Genomic DNA, 13,100 nt, shown 5'->3' with positions numbered 1-13,100 from the left:
GTGGTGCGACCCACCTATTAACTCAGTGGTAAGAGCACTTACCTGGGATGTGGGAGACCCCGGTTGGATTTCCCCTCTCTGCCTGAGGGAGAGAGAGGATTTGAACAGGGTTCTCCCACAGGAGAGTGGTCACCAACCTACGGGATATCCTGATGTGGGGCTTCCTTAGTCTCTCCTGTTGAGAGACTGGGCCTCGCAGGTCCCTGACCCATAGGCGCCAACTCTGTGGGTTTTCCCGCAAAATTAGTGGATGCTAAGCCAAGCTTCCCCCCCCCCCACCCCCCGCTGCACTGCCTCTCGCCTGCTGACAGCCCCACCGACCAACTCCTCCCCCTCCCTCCAAGCACCTCCCGCCCGCTGTGGATCAACTCCGGGGCGTGCACGTGGAGGGAGGGGGAGGAGCAGGGTCAGGGCACTCTTGGCGGAGGGGGCAGGACAGGGGTGGGAAAAGACGGGGTGGAGGTTGGGCTGGGGGAAGGGGTGGAGTGGGGGTGGAGGATTGAGGGAACGGGTGGAGTGGGGGCAGGGCTGGGGCAGAGCCTGGGGAGGGGGTTGAGCACCTCCTTGGGTAGAGAGGAAGTTGGCACCTATGCCCTGGCCAACAGGTTACGGAGTCATTCCCTCTCACGCTATCCATTCATATTTTAGGAAAGGTACTAACCCCCCCCCAACAAAACAACAACCCACAGCAACATGAAATAACAGGGGATGAGACAATCTGCCCCAGAAGGGCGAAGTAGATGAGTGTAAAACTCAGTTTGCTAACGAATGGAGCAGTGTAACTGATATGCACACAATTGGCTGCTGCTGGGTCCTTACCCCAGACACGGGCAGCTGGATACTTGGGGGCCAAACACCCCTGATGTGTGCAGGAAATAGAAAATGTCTGGTCTCTTGACGGTGCCCTGGTAGAATTTCTCTCCTGTGTGCAGGAGTCTCTGATGTCCAGTATGGTGTGAGCTCCGCTTGACATGCTAAAGAGATGACAGAGGTCTCTTCCCTGTGTGGATTTGCTGGTGCCTCAGACTACCTGTGCCCTGAAAGATCCTTCCCCCACATTCAAGGTTTTTCTCCCCTGTGGAGTCTCTGATGTCGAGCATGGGTGGAGCTCTGACTGAAGCTTTTCCCGCAGACCTGGCACGTATAGGGTTTTTCTCCAGTGTGGATTCTCCTATGTTTAATGAGGGTCGAGCTGTCGCTAAACCTTTTCCCACAGTCCGAGCACTTATAGGGTCTCTCTCCCGTGTGGGTTCTCTGATGTGAAAAAAGATCTGAGCTCTGACAGAAACTTTTCCCGCAATCAAGGCATTTAAAAGGGCGTTCGCCTGTGTGGATTCTCTGGTGTGTAATAAGGTTTGAGCTCCGACTGAAACTTTTCCCGCAGTCCGCACATTTATAAGGATTCTCTCCGGTGTGACTTCTCTGGTGTATAACCAGTTGTGAGCGCCAGTCAAAACTTTTCCCACAGTCCAGGCATTTATAGGATCTCTCTCCTGTGTGGACTCTCTGATGCATAATAAGATCTGAGTACTGGTCGAAACTTTTCCCACACTCTGGGCATTGACAGGATTTATCTTCCGTGTGGGTTCTCTTGTGTCGCATAAGGTGCGAACTCCTATTGAATCTTTTCCCACAGTCAGAGCATTTATACGGTCTCTCTCCCGTATGGATTCGCTGGTGCGAAATAAGGTTGGAGCTCTGATTGAAGCTTTTCCAACAGATGAGGCATTTGTAAGGTTTCTCTCCTGAATGGATTCTTTGATGGATAATAAGCTGTGTTCTCCGATCAAAACTTTCCCCACAGTAGGGGCATTTGTAGGGTCTGTCTCCCGTGTGGCTTCTCTGATGGGAAATAAGATCCGAGCTCTGAATGAAGTTTTTCCCGCACTCAACGCATTTATAGGGTTTCTCTCCCGTGTGCGTTCTTTCATGTCTGTTGAGTTGTGAGCTCTGAATGAAGCTTTTCTCACAGATGAGGCATTTATAGGGCTTCTCTCCTGTGTGGATTCTTCTGTGTGAGATAAGGTTTGAGCTCTGATTGAAGCTTTTCCCACACACCAGGCATTTATAGGGTTTCTCGCCTGTGTGGATTCTTCTATGGGAAATAAGGTGAGAGTGCCGACTGAAGCTTTTCCCACACTCGGCACACGTGTTTTTTTCTCTTTGCCATGTTGCTTCTCCGCTGGGCTGTTGTTTCGCTGAGTTCCTTGCATCCTCCGCCACATTAAACCTACCCACTTCTTTCTCTGGCTGGTTTTCCAGCTGCCTCTCTGATCTGCACTGATTTCCACAGGCTTTCGCGCACTCAGAGCTCTGGCCAAAATTCCCTTTGGATCTTTCCAGTAATGTCCCATGTGCTTCCCCTTGCTCAGGACCTTCCTGCAGTGAATTATCCTCCGTGTTTTCACTCACCATCCCATCGGCTGCTGGAATAAAGAGAGAGAATCCAGACAGGCGTCGTCCCCTGTGCTGGGGAGAAGGCAGAGAAGGGGAACAGCAAAAAGGGGAAACACGACACAGTAACTGGTGGGGAGATTGAGAAAGAGAAAATTTTACTGACCCATCTTTAATTTTTCCTTCTCCGAAGCGGATCCCTGGTGCTCCATGATCCCTTACAACTGGGTTGTCCCCTCATCGGACAGGTACCCGCAGACTGGCAGTGCGGGCCATGCCGCTCTGCTGACTCATGGAGGGAAAGAGTGGGAAAAGAGTGCGAAAATGGTCAAGCAAGACCGTGGCGCTCAAACCCACCTCCGGCTACCAGGGACAGTGTCTGAATGTGCCAGGAGGAGGTGCAGCGGGAGAAGGACAAAGCCCACTCCACCCTCACCCTCCGCCCCGCTAGTAACATGGGGCAGGGAGCACGCAGCAGCCCTGGGCTAGGCTCAGGGCAAGGTGGGCACTGGGCCGAGGAGACACGTGTGGGGAGGTACAAGTCGTCTATGGCCATCAGGCTAACAAGGGGGGAGAAGACAATTTAATGATCACACCGGGGGACTCAATCTGCACCCAAGGGAGACTTCCTTGCTCTTGAGGTGGAGAAGTGGAGTAAGCGGAACAGGGGCGGGAAGAGACAGAGCAAGGTCTGGGGTATGCTCTGTCTCTTTGGAGGCAGAGATCGTAATAATTTCCCTGAGTGTGCAGTGAGAGGGTCTGGAGGCAGCCAGGACAGGGCTCTGGGGAACTTGGGAACTAGGTTGCACCAGTTGTTACCTGAAAGCCAAGGTTTAGACTGGCAGAGTCTCAAGGAGTTTGCTGGTGAAGCAGACAGATCGGTGCCGCAAAGAGCTGCCATACACACCACAATCACCAGCAAAACTCACCCTTGTTCAGGCTGAGGGGTAACGCACTGTCTTGCAGTTCGGGGTGTCCTGAGCAGAGGACACAGGTCCATTCCCCTGAAATCCAGTCAAACCAGAGAAGAACCTGAGCAGGAGCCAAAGTGGGCACATCCCAGATCCCACCACTTCTAATAACCCAAGGGGACAGGAATCCCTTACCCAGCAAGGTCACGGTCTCACAATTCTGCATGACGTCCCTGACCAGGGTCCAGCAGAGCCCCCTGCCCCTGGGTGAAATACACAGCTAACTCCACGAAAGTCACTGGCATCTGAAACAACAAGAGTCCCCCACTCAGCACCTGCTGCCCCAGCCACAATCCCACGAATCAGGGGGGTGGGGGGGGCGGGGAGAGAATAAAATGGAAGCCCTGGGGAGGGACAAAGTGGTGGAATCCCCCACATGACCCACCCTGCTCAGAGCAGCCAGGAAATTCCAGGTGTGGGGAGAAAGAGAGAGCTCCTTGTCCCTCCCCGTGGACAGAGATGGGCTGGGTCCTTCCCACTTATCACACAACTAGTAGCCAGAAGTTGATAAGGGAGCTGGAGACCTCAAGCAGGGTCCTGGGACAGGAACCCCAACATCCTTCGCATTCCCAGCAGCCAGATGTGAGGAGATGGGGCATCTTCACTGGTGGTGTCCCCTTCATATTCCAGAGCAGTCTCTGTCTAGTACGTTCAGGCTCCAGCCCTAGGGCTGTGTTATTTCTTTCCCAGCCCTGTCCATGGGTTGGTTCCTTTTCTAGAAATGGGGAAATTTCCACCTGCTCCCAATAAACTTGTGCTGAGAATCGTGCTGCAGAATGAACGCACATCCCAACAGTGCTGGCATATCCTTTACCCTGTGTATTTCCTACCCCTTCCCCATCTAGCACAGGGCCACCCAGCAAAGCCCCTACCCAAGACAGCTCCACCACAGCTGTTTCCTTTCCCCGTGCCCCGGGAGGATGTGGTGGAATCATTGGGATCTCACAGGCCTACCCCGTTTGTGAGCTCGATGGTTGGAAATGTGGTGAAAGTTCATAAGACGTTACCATCACCTATAACGATAAACACTGATGGGTAGGGCCCTGCCAAATTCACGGCCACGAAAAACACGTCACGGACCGTGAAATCTGGTCTCTCTCCATGAAACTGGTCTTTTGTGTGCTTTTACCCTGCACTACACAGATTTCATGGGGGAGACCAGCGTTTCCCAAACTGGGGCTCCTGACACAAAAGGGAGTTGCAGGGAGGGTCAAAAAGTTATTTTGGGGGGGGGTCACGGTATTACGACCCTTACTTCTGGATGGCTATATCAGACCAGGCCATCCTTACTTCTGCCCTGCTGCTGGCGGTGGGCTCCCGGCCAGCAGCCACCGCTCTCCAGCCGCCCGGCTCTGAAGGCAGAGCCACCACCAGCATCAGTGCAGAAGTAAGGGTAGCAGCACCGCAACCCCCCTACAATAACCCTGCGACCCCCTTCCCCCCCAAAAAAACCCTCCTTTTTGGGTCAGGACCCCTACAATTACAACACCCGCGAAATTTCAGATTTAAATAGCTGAAATCATGAAATTTACCATTTTAAAAATCATAGAATCATAGAATAACAGAGTTGGAAGGCCATCTAGTCCAACCCCCTGCCCAGAGCAGGACCCCCTGCCCAGCGCAGGAAAATCCTATGACTGGGAAATTGACCAGAATGAACTGTGAATTTGGTAGGGCCCTATGGATAGACTAGGATGACCAGACAGCAAATGTGAAAAATCAGGACGGGGGTGGGGGGTAAACAGGAGCCTATATAAGAAAAAGACCCAAAAATCGGGACTGTCCCTATAAAATCGGGACATCTGGTCACCCTAGGATAGACAAAGGTTTGAAAGGCGATAGAGAACACTGGACGAATCCAAACAGAAAGTCTACGGATACCACCCAAGGACTGTGTTACACTCTGAACTGGCAGACAAGAGGACAACAGAACTGGAAATTAATGGCTCAAGATTGGCTTGTTGGAATTTAGGACTGATCGGCGAAGGAAATAACCAGGGGAGGGTCTATTTGACGGATCAGGCTTTGGAGTCCTTAACGAGAGGCACCTTGAGGAATAAAAGGGCAGGTAGGTGGAACAGATTCCTGGGAGAAATCCCAAGAAAGATCTGGGTCTCCCGAGAACTATAATCATTGGGACATCCAAAACAACAGGCCGGGGACAACGCCTGCCCCTCACCCCTGCACCAGTGAGACCCCAGCCCGCTACACATGAGCTCCTGAACCTGTTTCCCCCCCTGGGCTGCTTTCCAACCCCAGGGGCTGAGATCTGAGGCTGCAGGGCTGGCTGGTGCAGAGGCACGTTACCCGAGTGTGCAGGAGGTCTCTCTCCATCAGGCTCCGGGGTGTGGGCAGAGCCCCAGGCTGGTTCCAGCCACGGGAGAAAGTCCCCACCCGGGCTGGGCACAGGGGGGGCTTGGATGAGTCTCTCTCCCGGCACGGACACCCCGCAGCGGCTCAGTCCGGGAGTGGGAGGCGGCGGCTCCCGACCCAGGAAGATAAACAGAGACAAAGCCAGCGCCGCTCCACCTCTTAGCAAGAACCAGTGGCCTCTGGGTACAGCCGCTAATGAACCGTGGTCCGGGCCCCGCTCCATCCCTTCCCCTCCCCGCCAGCCGGACCCTGGAGGGATGTGGCCAATTTCCTTCTCTGAGCTCCTTCCCTGAACGGCAGAAACCTGCGGAGCAAACCACACACCCACAGCCCCGTGTCCCCCCCCCCCACGCGGCTCAGGGCAGGCTCGCTGGGGCTCGGACCCCGTCACCCCAGGGTTCTCTTCCGTCCTGGGGTGCTGGGACAATGTACACAGTGTGTGTGTGTGTGGGGGGGGGGGCTGACAGCCATTGACCCCCAACTGCAAACCCTGGATAGGATGGAAACCATTTCAAGCCAGGGGGTGCCGCGCCCAGCACCCCTAGTTCCAGCGCCTATGCTGGGGGCCCCCCAAATCTCCATACAACCCCCCCCCCTTCTGAAAGGGATCTTGCCGTTTCCGGGTTTCTCTCCCCCATGGGCACAGGCTGCCCCCGGTCTCAGGGAGGCAGCGAGCCAGGCAGCGGCGGCTGCGAGGCCAGGGGTTTCTCGCTAGGACCCAGAAGGGAGCTGGGGCAGGGGCGATCCCTGGGTCCCAGCTGCAGGAAGTGAACTGCGGTAACCCTGTTTGTCTGCGCCAGTTCCTGGCTCCCGGCATCGCCCCCTGCGAGACCCCAGAAAAGCCCCCTGCGGGTGGGGACCCGAACCCGGGCTGCGGCAGAGGTGACTATAGTGGGGGGGGGGGTGATCTCTTTTATTGGAGCAGCTTCTCTTGGTGCCAGGGATCAGCGTCCCCCAGCCACCCAGAGGTCCTCCGCAGGGCTGGGAAAGGTACTCCCAGGGGTCACACTGCAAGGGGGAAGGGCCTGGGTAGCATTCATAGGTAGCCCAGATTGTAGTCAAGGTAAGACTGGCCCATGAACACCTCTGCAGGCGTAGGACAAAAAGTTAGTGGGTTAGAGACTGTCCGAAGAGGTCATAAATCCAGGGTCTCTGTTCCCTCCGTGATTTTGAGTGTCTAGCAGAGTAATGAATTTCAGCTCCTGGGCTACATAAGAGCGGCCACACTGGGTCAGACCCAAGGTCCATCTAGCCCAGTGTCCTGTCTTCCCAAAGTGGCCAGTGCCAGGTGCCCCAGAGGGAACTAACAGACCAGGGAATCATCAAGTGAGCCAGTCCCAGCTTCTGGCAAACAGAGACAAGGGACAGCATCCCGGCTCCTCTTCTGAAAGCGCGGGGCAGGTTCCCTTGAGGCTAAGGATGGCTAAGTCCCGTATAGACTATGCTGCATTTTGAGGGCATTGCATTCCCGCTGCTCCACGTGAGACTCTCTCCCTTCAGAGAGCCCAGCACATCCCCAATTGGGAAGACAGACCTTCCCAGCGACGCTCCCGTCCCTCCACACCCCACACCCAGATCCAAGGGCTCCCTGTTAAATAGGGTGACCAGATGTCCCCTTTTTATAGGGACAGTCCCGTTTTTTTGGGTTTTTTCTTATATAGGCGCCTATTACCCCCCACCCCCTGTCCCGTTCTTTCACAGGTGCTGTCTGGTCACCCTACTGTTAAATCCTGTCTGGAGGGGGGGATTCAGGAGGAGAAACAGGCAAACAGGTTCAGAGACACCATGATCAGGCCCCAGTGGGGTTTCCCCTTAGTCTCTCCGGGGATGGATTGTCAGGAAGGGAAAGGGTGAAAACTCAGACAGAGATGGAGGGAAAATGGAAGAGGGGGGTGTATGCTTGTGGGATCGTGGAAATTTTTAGTTCAAAAAACCATAATCCAATATATTATCTGCCCTCTTCCCTTCCCCTGCTGCAAAAAATAAACAGGGGGGTCCCCTTGAATTCCACAGAGAGGGGTAAATCTCCGTTTTAACGTGCTTGACAGGGATGTGTTTGCACCATCAGATACATCCAGTCTGAAAGGGCTGAAGGAGGCAGGGTCCTGTGTTAATGAATGGTGCCGTGTGGGATCCTATCTGTAGAGATTATATCTGAATGCACACACACCTAATGGGGAAGAATTAACGTTGCCTGGCCACCCTTGATTCTGACCCTGTATTTACTATAAGTGCTACACTTTGCAACCTGAATAATATTAAGAACACAAGAACGGCCACGCTGGGTCAGACCAAAGGTCCATCTAGCCCAGTGTCCCGTCTTCCGACAGTGGCCAGTGCCAGGTGCCCCAGAGGGAATGAACAGAACAGGGAATCATCAAGTGATCCATCCCCTGTCCCCCATTCCCAGCTTCTGGCAAACAGAGGCTAGGGACACCATCCCTGCCCATCCTGGCTAATTGCCACTGATGGACCTATCCTGCATGAATTTATTTAGTTCTTTTTTGAACCCTGTTATGGTCCTGGCCTTCACAATATCCTCTGGCAAAGAGTTCCACGGGTTGTGTGAAGAATACCTTTTTTGAGATGGGGCGACCAGATCTGCAGACAGTATTCAAGATGTGGGTGTACCATGGATTTTTTTTATGTAGGGCTTTTTTGTTTTTTTTTGGAAAAATGTCAATTGGAGCTATTTTGCTGGTCTTCTATGTAATTATCTAATAGGTCAATATAACCCCTTTCGATCTTGTCTCTTTTCTCTCCAAATATCTAATACAGGTGAACAACTCAGGTTCTTTTGCTTTTTCTCTGGCCCGATTTTGATATAAAATCCCCTCGGGTCAATTTCTCTTGATTTCTCTATTATTGTTATATATTTTCTGGATAAATATATTATCTCCATAAATAAGATAACAGAATGTTGGGAATCATTAGGAAAGGGATAGATAATAAGACAGAAAATATCATAATGCCTCTATATAAATCCATGGCACGCCCACATCTTGAATACTGCGTGCAGATATGGTTGCCCCATCTCAGAAAAGAGATATTGGAATTGGAAAAGTTTCAGAAAAGGGAAACAAAAATGATTAGGGGGATAGAACAGCTTCCGTATGAGGAGAGATTAATAAGACTGGGACTTTTCAGCTTGGGAAAGAGACGACTAAGGGGGGATATGATAGAGGTCTATAAAATCATGACTGGTTTGGAGAAAGTAAATAAGGAAGTGTTATTTACTCCTTCTCATAACACAAAAATTAGGGATCACCAAATAAAATGAATAGGCAGCAGGTTTAAAAACAAACAAAAGGCAGCATTTCTTCACACAGTGCACAGTCAACCTGTGGAACTCCTTGCTAGAGGACCTTGTGAAGGCCAAGACCATAAAAAGGTTAAAAAAAGAACTAAATAAATTCATGGAGAGTAGGTCCATCAGTGGCTATTAGCCAAGATGGGCAGGGACGGGTGACAGGGAATGGATCATTTGAGCATTACCTGTTCTGTTCATTCCCTCTGGGGCACCTGGCATTGGCCACTGTTGGAAGACGGGACACTGGGCTGGATGAACCATTGGTCTGATCCGTTATGGCTGTTCATATTTGTCTCCCCAAATACCCAGATTTTGAGTCACTCCCCCCCTTTGAAACTTCTGTTTGTTGGAGGGAAGAAGTGAGTTTTTCCCACCACTGCCAATGGGACTGAAGCAACAGGCTGCTCCCAGCCAAGACTGACTGAGATTCCCTACGTTCTGCACGGACAGCTGTCGAATCCCATTCTGTCCAATGAGGCTAAAGCCAGGCTGTTCCGTGTTTGGCACGAGACAGTGAAATATGGAAGAGAGGTGGGGAACCAGAAGGAGGCTGGAGAATTGAAGGGGGATGGGGGAACCAGACGGTATGGAGAGGGTGGATAGGGATGTGGAGGGTGCATTAGAAGGGGAGCGAGGGGAGTAGGGAAGCGGGGATGCAGAAGGAGGGGGTGCAGGGGAATCGGGCAGGGTGCTGACTGAGGGGTGTAGGGGAAAAGGGCTGGCAGAGAGGGAAAAGATGAGCGGTAGGATACTGCAGCAGGGGAAATAAAGGAGGGAGATGTTCCCAGCTCCTGTAACCACCCAGAGCCATTCTTTGCATCGTCCCTGGGCAGAGTGACTTTCCTGGGAAACAGGTGAGGAGCTGAGAGAGGAGAAGCCAGGTCCTGTCCCCGCTGGGTTTCCAGGGTGCTGGGGTGAAGTGAGGCCCTTGGGAACGATGTCAGGGCTGCTTTGATTCTGCTCTTTCCTAGCGTGCGGTTGAGAGACTGCTACTGCGAGGGTTTAAAGCTATCTCCGTGGGTTTCGTCCTGGTGGTCAGCTCCGTGACGAAATAAAGTGACCCGCGTTTGCCCGGAACCTAGGACATCCATTTGCAGGCAAAGACCTGGAGGGAACTGGGCTGTGAAATGCACTGAAGCCCCTTCTGAACGATCCCCAGTTGCCCTTCTCACCCCAGCAGGTCGTGGAATAACAACCCCGTGGCCGTCGCGATTGTCCCGACCTCCCAGGTGACAAGAAAGGACAATGACTATGGCAGAGCAAACTCAGGTAGGGGGTTTTCAGGGAGCTGCGGGTGGGTTTGTACCAGAGCAGGAGGGGCAGGAACAGGGGTGAAAGTAACTTAAGGGATTTACCGGTACTCCGGAGTCCTGAGCATGGGGGCGTGACTTCAACCGGAAAAGGCAGGGCCTTTAAATACCCGGCCCTTTAAATCAAGATTTAAAGTTCCCAGGGCTCCCTTTAAAGAGCCAGCCTGGGGAAGCCGGTCCTGTCCGGCACGGCATACTGGCTTTTGCCGGTATGCCGTACCGAACTGTACCGGCTTACTTTCACCTCTGGGCAGGAAACACACAGGAGGGATGGGGAGAGGGTGGGACAAACCCGCTTCTTGGACTTGTTCAGTCTAGGGCGGGATTCTGCTATCTCTCCCCACCCAGGAGCTTCCATTTTATTGGCCATCTTCGCTCAGGAATGGTGGGGTTGTGGCTGGGGCAGCAGGTGCTGAGTGGGGGACTCTTGGTGTTTCAGATGCCGGTGGCCTTCGAGGAGGTGGCTGTGTATTTCACCCAGGGGCAGGGGGCTCTGCTGGACCCCGCTCAGAGAGCCCTCTACAGGGACGTCATGCAGGAGAACTATGAGACGGTGACCTCGCTGGGTAAGGGAGTCCCGTCCCCTCAATTATTAAAACCCGTGGGGACTCTGAGATGCTTTTTTGGCGTTTGCTCATGTTCTTCCCTGGTCACTTAGATTTAGAGCCGGGGTGGCCAACCTGAGTCTGAGAAGGAGCCGGAATTTACCAGTGTACATTGCCAAAGAGCTACAGTAACACATCAGCAGCCCCCCTTCAGCTCCTGCCCCCCACCCCCAGTGTCTCTCACCTGCCAGCAGCACCGCTGATCAGCGCCTAACTCTCCATCCCTGCGCCTCCCAGCCATCGCGATCAGCAGGAGGCTTGGTGGGGGGAGGAGGAGGAGCAAGGGCGCAGCAGACTCAGGGAAAGGGGCGGGGGCCTTGGGGAAGGAGTGGAGTGGGGCTGGGGCCTGGGGCAGAGCCAGGGATTGAGCAGTGAGCCCCCCGTAGCTCATTGGAAAGTTGGCACCTGTAGCTCCAGCCCCGGAGTCAGGGCCAATGCAAGGAGCCGCATCTTAACCTCTGGGGAGCCACAAGTTGGCCACCCTTGATTTAGAGCAACAAAAATGATGAAAGGTCTAGAAAACACGACCTATGGGGGAAGACTGAAAACACTGGGTTTGTTTAGTCTGGAGAAGAGAAGACTGAGAGGGGACGGGATAACAGTTTTCAGGTACATAAAAGGTTGTTACAAGAAGGAGGGAGAACAATTGTTCTCCTTAACCTCTGAGGCTAGGACAAGAAGCAATGGGCTTAAATTGCAGCAAGGGGGGTTTAGGTTGGACATTAGGAAAAACGTCCTAACTGTCAGGGTGGTTAGGCACTGGAATAAATTGCCAAGGGAGGTTGTGGAATCTACATTATTGGAGATTTTTAAGAGCAGGTTGGACAAACACCTGTCAGGGATGGTCTAGATAATACTTAGTCCTGCCACAAGTGCTGGGGACTGGACTAGACAAACTCTCGAGGTCCCTTCCAGTCCTAGGATTCTCTGATTTCAGAGGATTGGATCCTGTATTCCCCAGATCCGGTGCTAGGTAGAAATTCATCTCCAGATCTTCTTCCATAGAACAGAGGGCTCAGTAGCACAATGGAGATGCTAATTCATCCCCTTGTAAAGGGGCAAAGTCTGGCATTTACCAGTCTGTATTAATTCTCTTACACACAGTCCCCGTTCCGGTCCATTCCTGGGGCTAGCTCCCTCTGTGCGGAGTGCTCTGAAGCTTTAGAAACGGGCAGGGGATTTAGATCTTAGTCAGCAGGTCTCACAGAGTGCACAGCTCCTGAAAACTGCCAACTGAGGGCGCAAAACGTCCCAGTCTGCCTGTCCCAAGGGGGCTCAGTCACCACGTTCCGGTCCCTTCACGTTCCACATCCACGCAGCACAGCACAGGGCCAGGTTAAGATCAGGGAATGTTCTTTGGAACAAATCCTCTCCCAATGCCTGACACACCCTGATCTCACCTGGTTTCACCCCTGCCCCAGCAGGATTTCCCCTTCCCAAACCTGACCTGATCGCCCGGCTGGAACGAGGGGAAGAGCCGTGGGTGCCCGATCTCAACAGCCCTGCAGAAAGGGAGATCCCGAGAGGTGCCTGGGCAGGTGAGTTATCAGTGACACTGACATGGAAACCGTCTGGTGAGGGAAGGATAAAAGCCAGGGCTCCCACGACTGTGCTGTGAGCGACTCCCCCAGTTCTGCCTCATTTCACCCAGGTCAAGGTGGGAGTAGCCGGTGTTACACTCTTATGTTGGGCGATTCTCAGGACTTGCCATCCTGACTGACAGCCGGCAGAGCTCCCTGCCTGGCTTTCATACTGTGTGCAGATGTGCTCGCTGCCTCTCAAAAAAGATATATTGGAATTGAAAAAGGTTCAGAAAAGGGCAGCAAAAATTATTAGGGGTATGGAACAGCTTCCGTATGAGGAAAGATAAATCAGACTGGGACTTTTCAGTTTGGAAAAGAGATGACTAAGGGGGGATATGGTAGAGGTCTATAAAATCATGACTGGGATGGAGAAAGTAAATAAGGAAGTGTTGTTAACTCCTTCTCATACCACAAGAACTAGGGGCCACCCAATGACATGAATAGGCAGCAGGTTTAAAACAAATAAAAGGAAGTATTTCTTCACACAACGCACAGTCAGTCTGTGAAACTCTTTGCCAGCGGATGTTGTGAAGGCCAAGACTATGACAGGGTTC

General features: G+C 52.9%; 2 protein-coding genes across 5 annotated transcripts; one reads left to right on the top strand and one right to left on the bottom strand.

Annotated features, from left to right (window-relative positions):
* Window positions 1–377: 377 nt before the first annotated feature.
* Window positions 378–5,813, bottom strand: LOC144274594 (uncharacterized). Of its 4 annotated transcripts, none has more exons than XM_077833525.1 (5): window positions 5,673–5,813; window positions 3,501–3,610; window positions 3,324–3,426; window positions 2,561–2,679; window positions 378–2,426 (listed from the first exon to the last, which is right to left on the bottom strand). In XM_077833525.1, exons 4-5 carry the CDS (start codon window positions 2,604–2,606, stop codon window positions 1,060–1,062), a joined length of 1,413 nt encoding a protein of 470 aa, XP_077689651.1. In that variant the 5' UTR covers window positions 2,607–2,679; window positions 3,324–3,426; window positions 3,501–3,610; window positions 5,673–5,813; the 3' UTR covers window positions 378–1,059. The 4 variants fall into 4 exon arrangements, with proteins under 4 accessions (XP_077689651.1, XP_077689650.1, XP_077689649.1 ...); XM_077833524.1 differs by having other exon boundaries at window positions 3,214–3,398; XM_077833523.1 differs by having other exon boundaries at window positions 2,561–3,398.
* A 3,972-nt stretch (window positions 5,814–9,785) lies between these two features.
* LOC144274152 (zinc finger protein 621-like) lies at window positions 9,786–12,679 on the top strand. The gene is made up of 4 exons (XM_077832796.1): window positions 9,786–10,317; window positions 10,798–10,924; window positions 12,388–12,501; window positions 12,615–12,679. Exons 1-4 carry the CDS (start codon window positions 10,294–10,296, stop codon window positions 12,677–12,679), a joined length of 330 nt encoding a protein of 109 aa, XP_077688922.1. The 5' UTR covers window positions 9,786–10,293.
* The last annotated feature ends 421 nt before the right edge of the window (window positions 12,680–13,100 follow it).

This window comes from Eretmochelys imbricata, chromosome 14 (assembly GCF_965152235.1).
Source record: "Eretmochelys imbricata isolate rEreImb1 chromosome 14, rEreImb1.hap1, whole genome shotgun sequence".
NCBI lineage: Eukaryota > Metazoa > Chordata > Testudines > Cheloniidae > Eretmochelys > Eretmochelys imbricata.
Note: the sequence above shows the minus strand (reverse complement) of the source record. Positions and strands in the feature narration are given on the sequence as shown.

What these genes read in the sequence shown, in the direction of transcription:
- LOC144274594 (XM_077833525.1), bottom strand. Translation starts at nt 2,606, where the DNA reads ATGGAGCACCAGGGATCCGCTTCGGAGAAGGAAAAATTAAAGATGG. An exon ending in GAAGGAAAAATTAAAGATGG is followed by an intron (nt 2,427 to 2,560) that starts GTCAGTAAAATT and finishes TCTTTATTCCAG; the next exon opens with CAGCCGATGGGATGGTGAGT.
- LOC144274152 (XM_077832796.1), top strand. Translation starts at nt 10,294, where the DNA reads ATGACTATGGCAGAGCAAACTCAG. An exon ending in CTATGGCAGAGCAAACTCAG is followed by an intron (nt 10,318 to 10,797) that starts GTAGGGGGTTTT and finishes TTGGTGTTTCAG; the next exon opens with ATGCCGGTGGCCTTCGAGGA. An exon ending in CCCGAGAGGTGCCTGGGCAG is followed by an intron (nt 12,502 to 12,614) that starts GTGAGTTATCAG and finishes CATTTCACCCAG; the next exon opens with GTCAAGGTGGGAGTAGCCGG.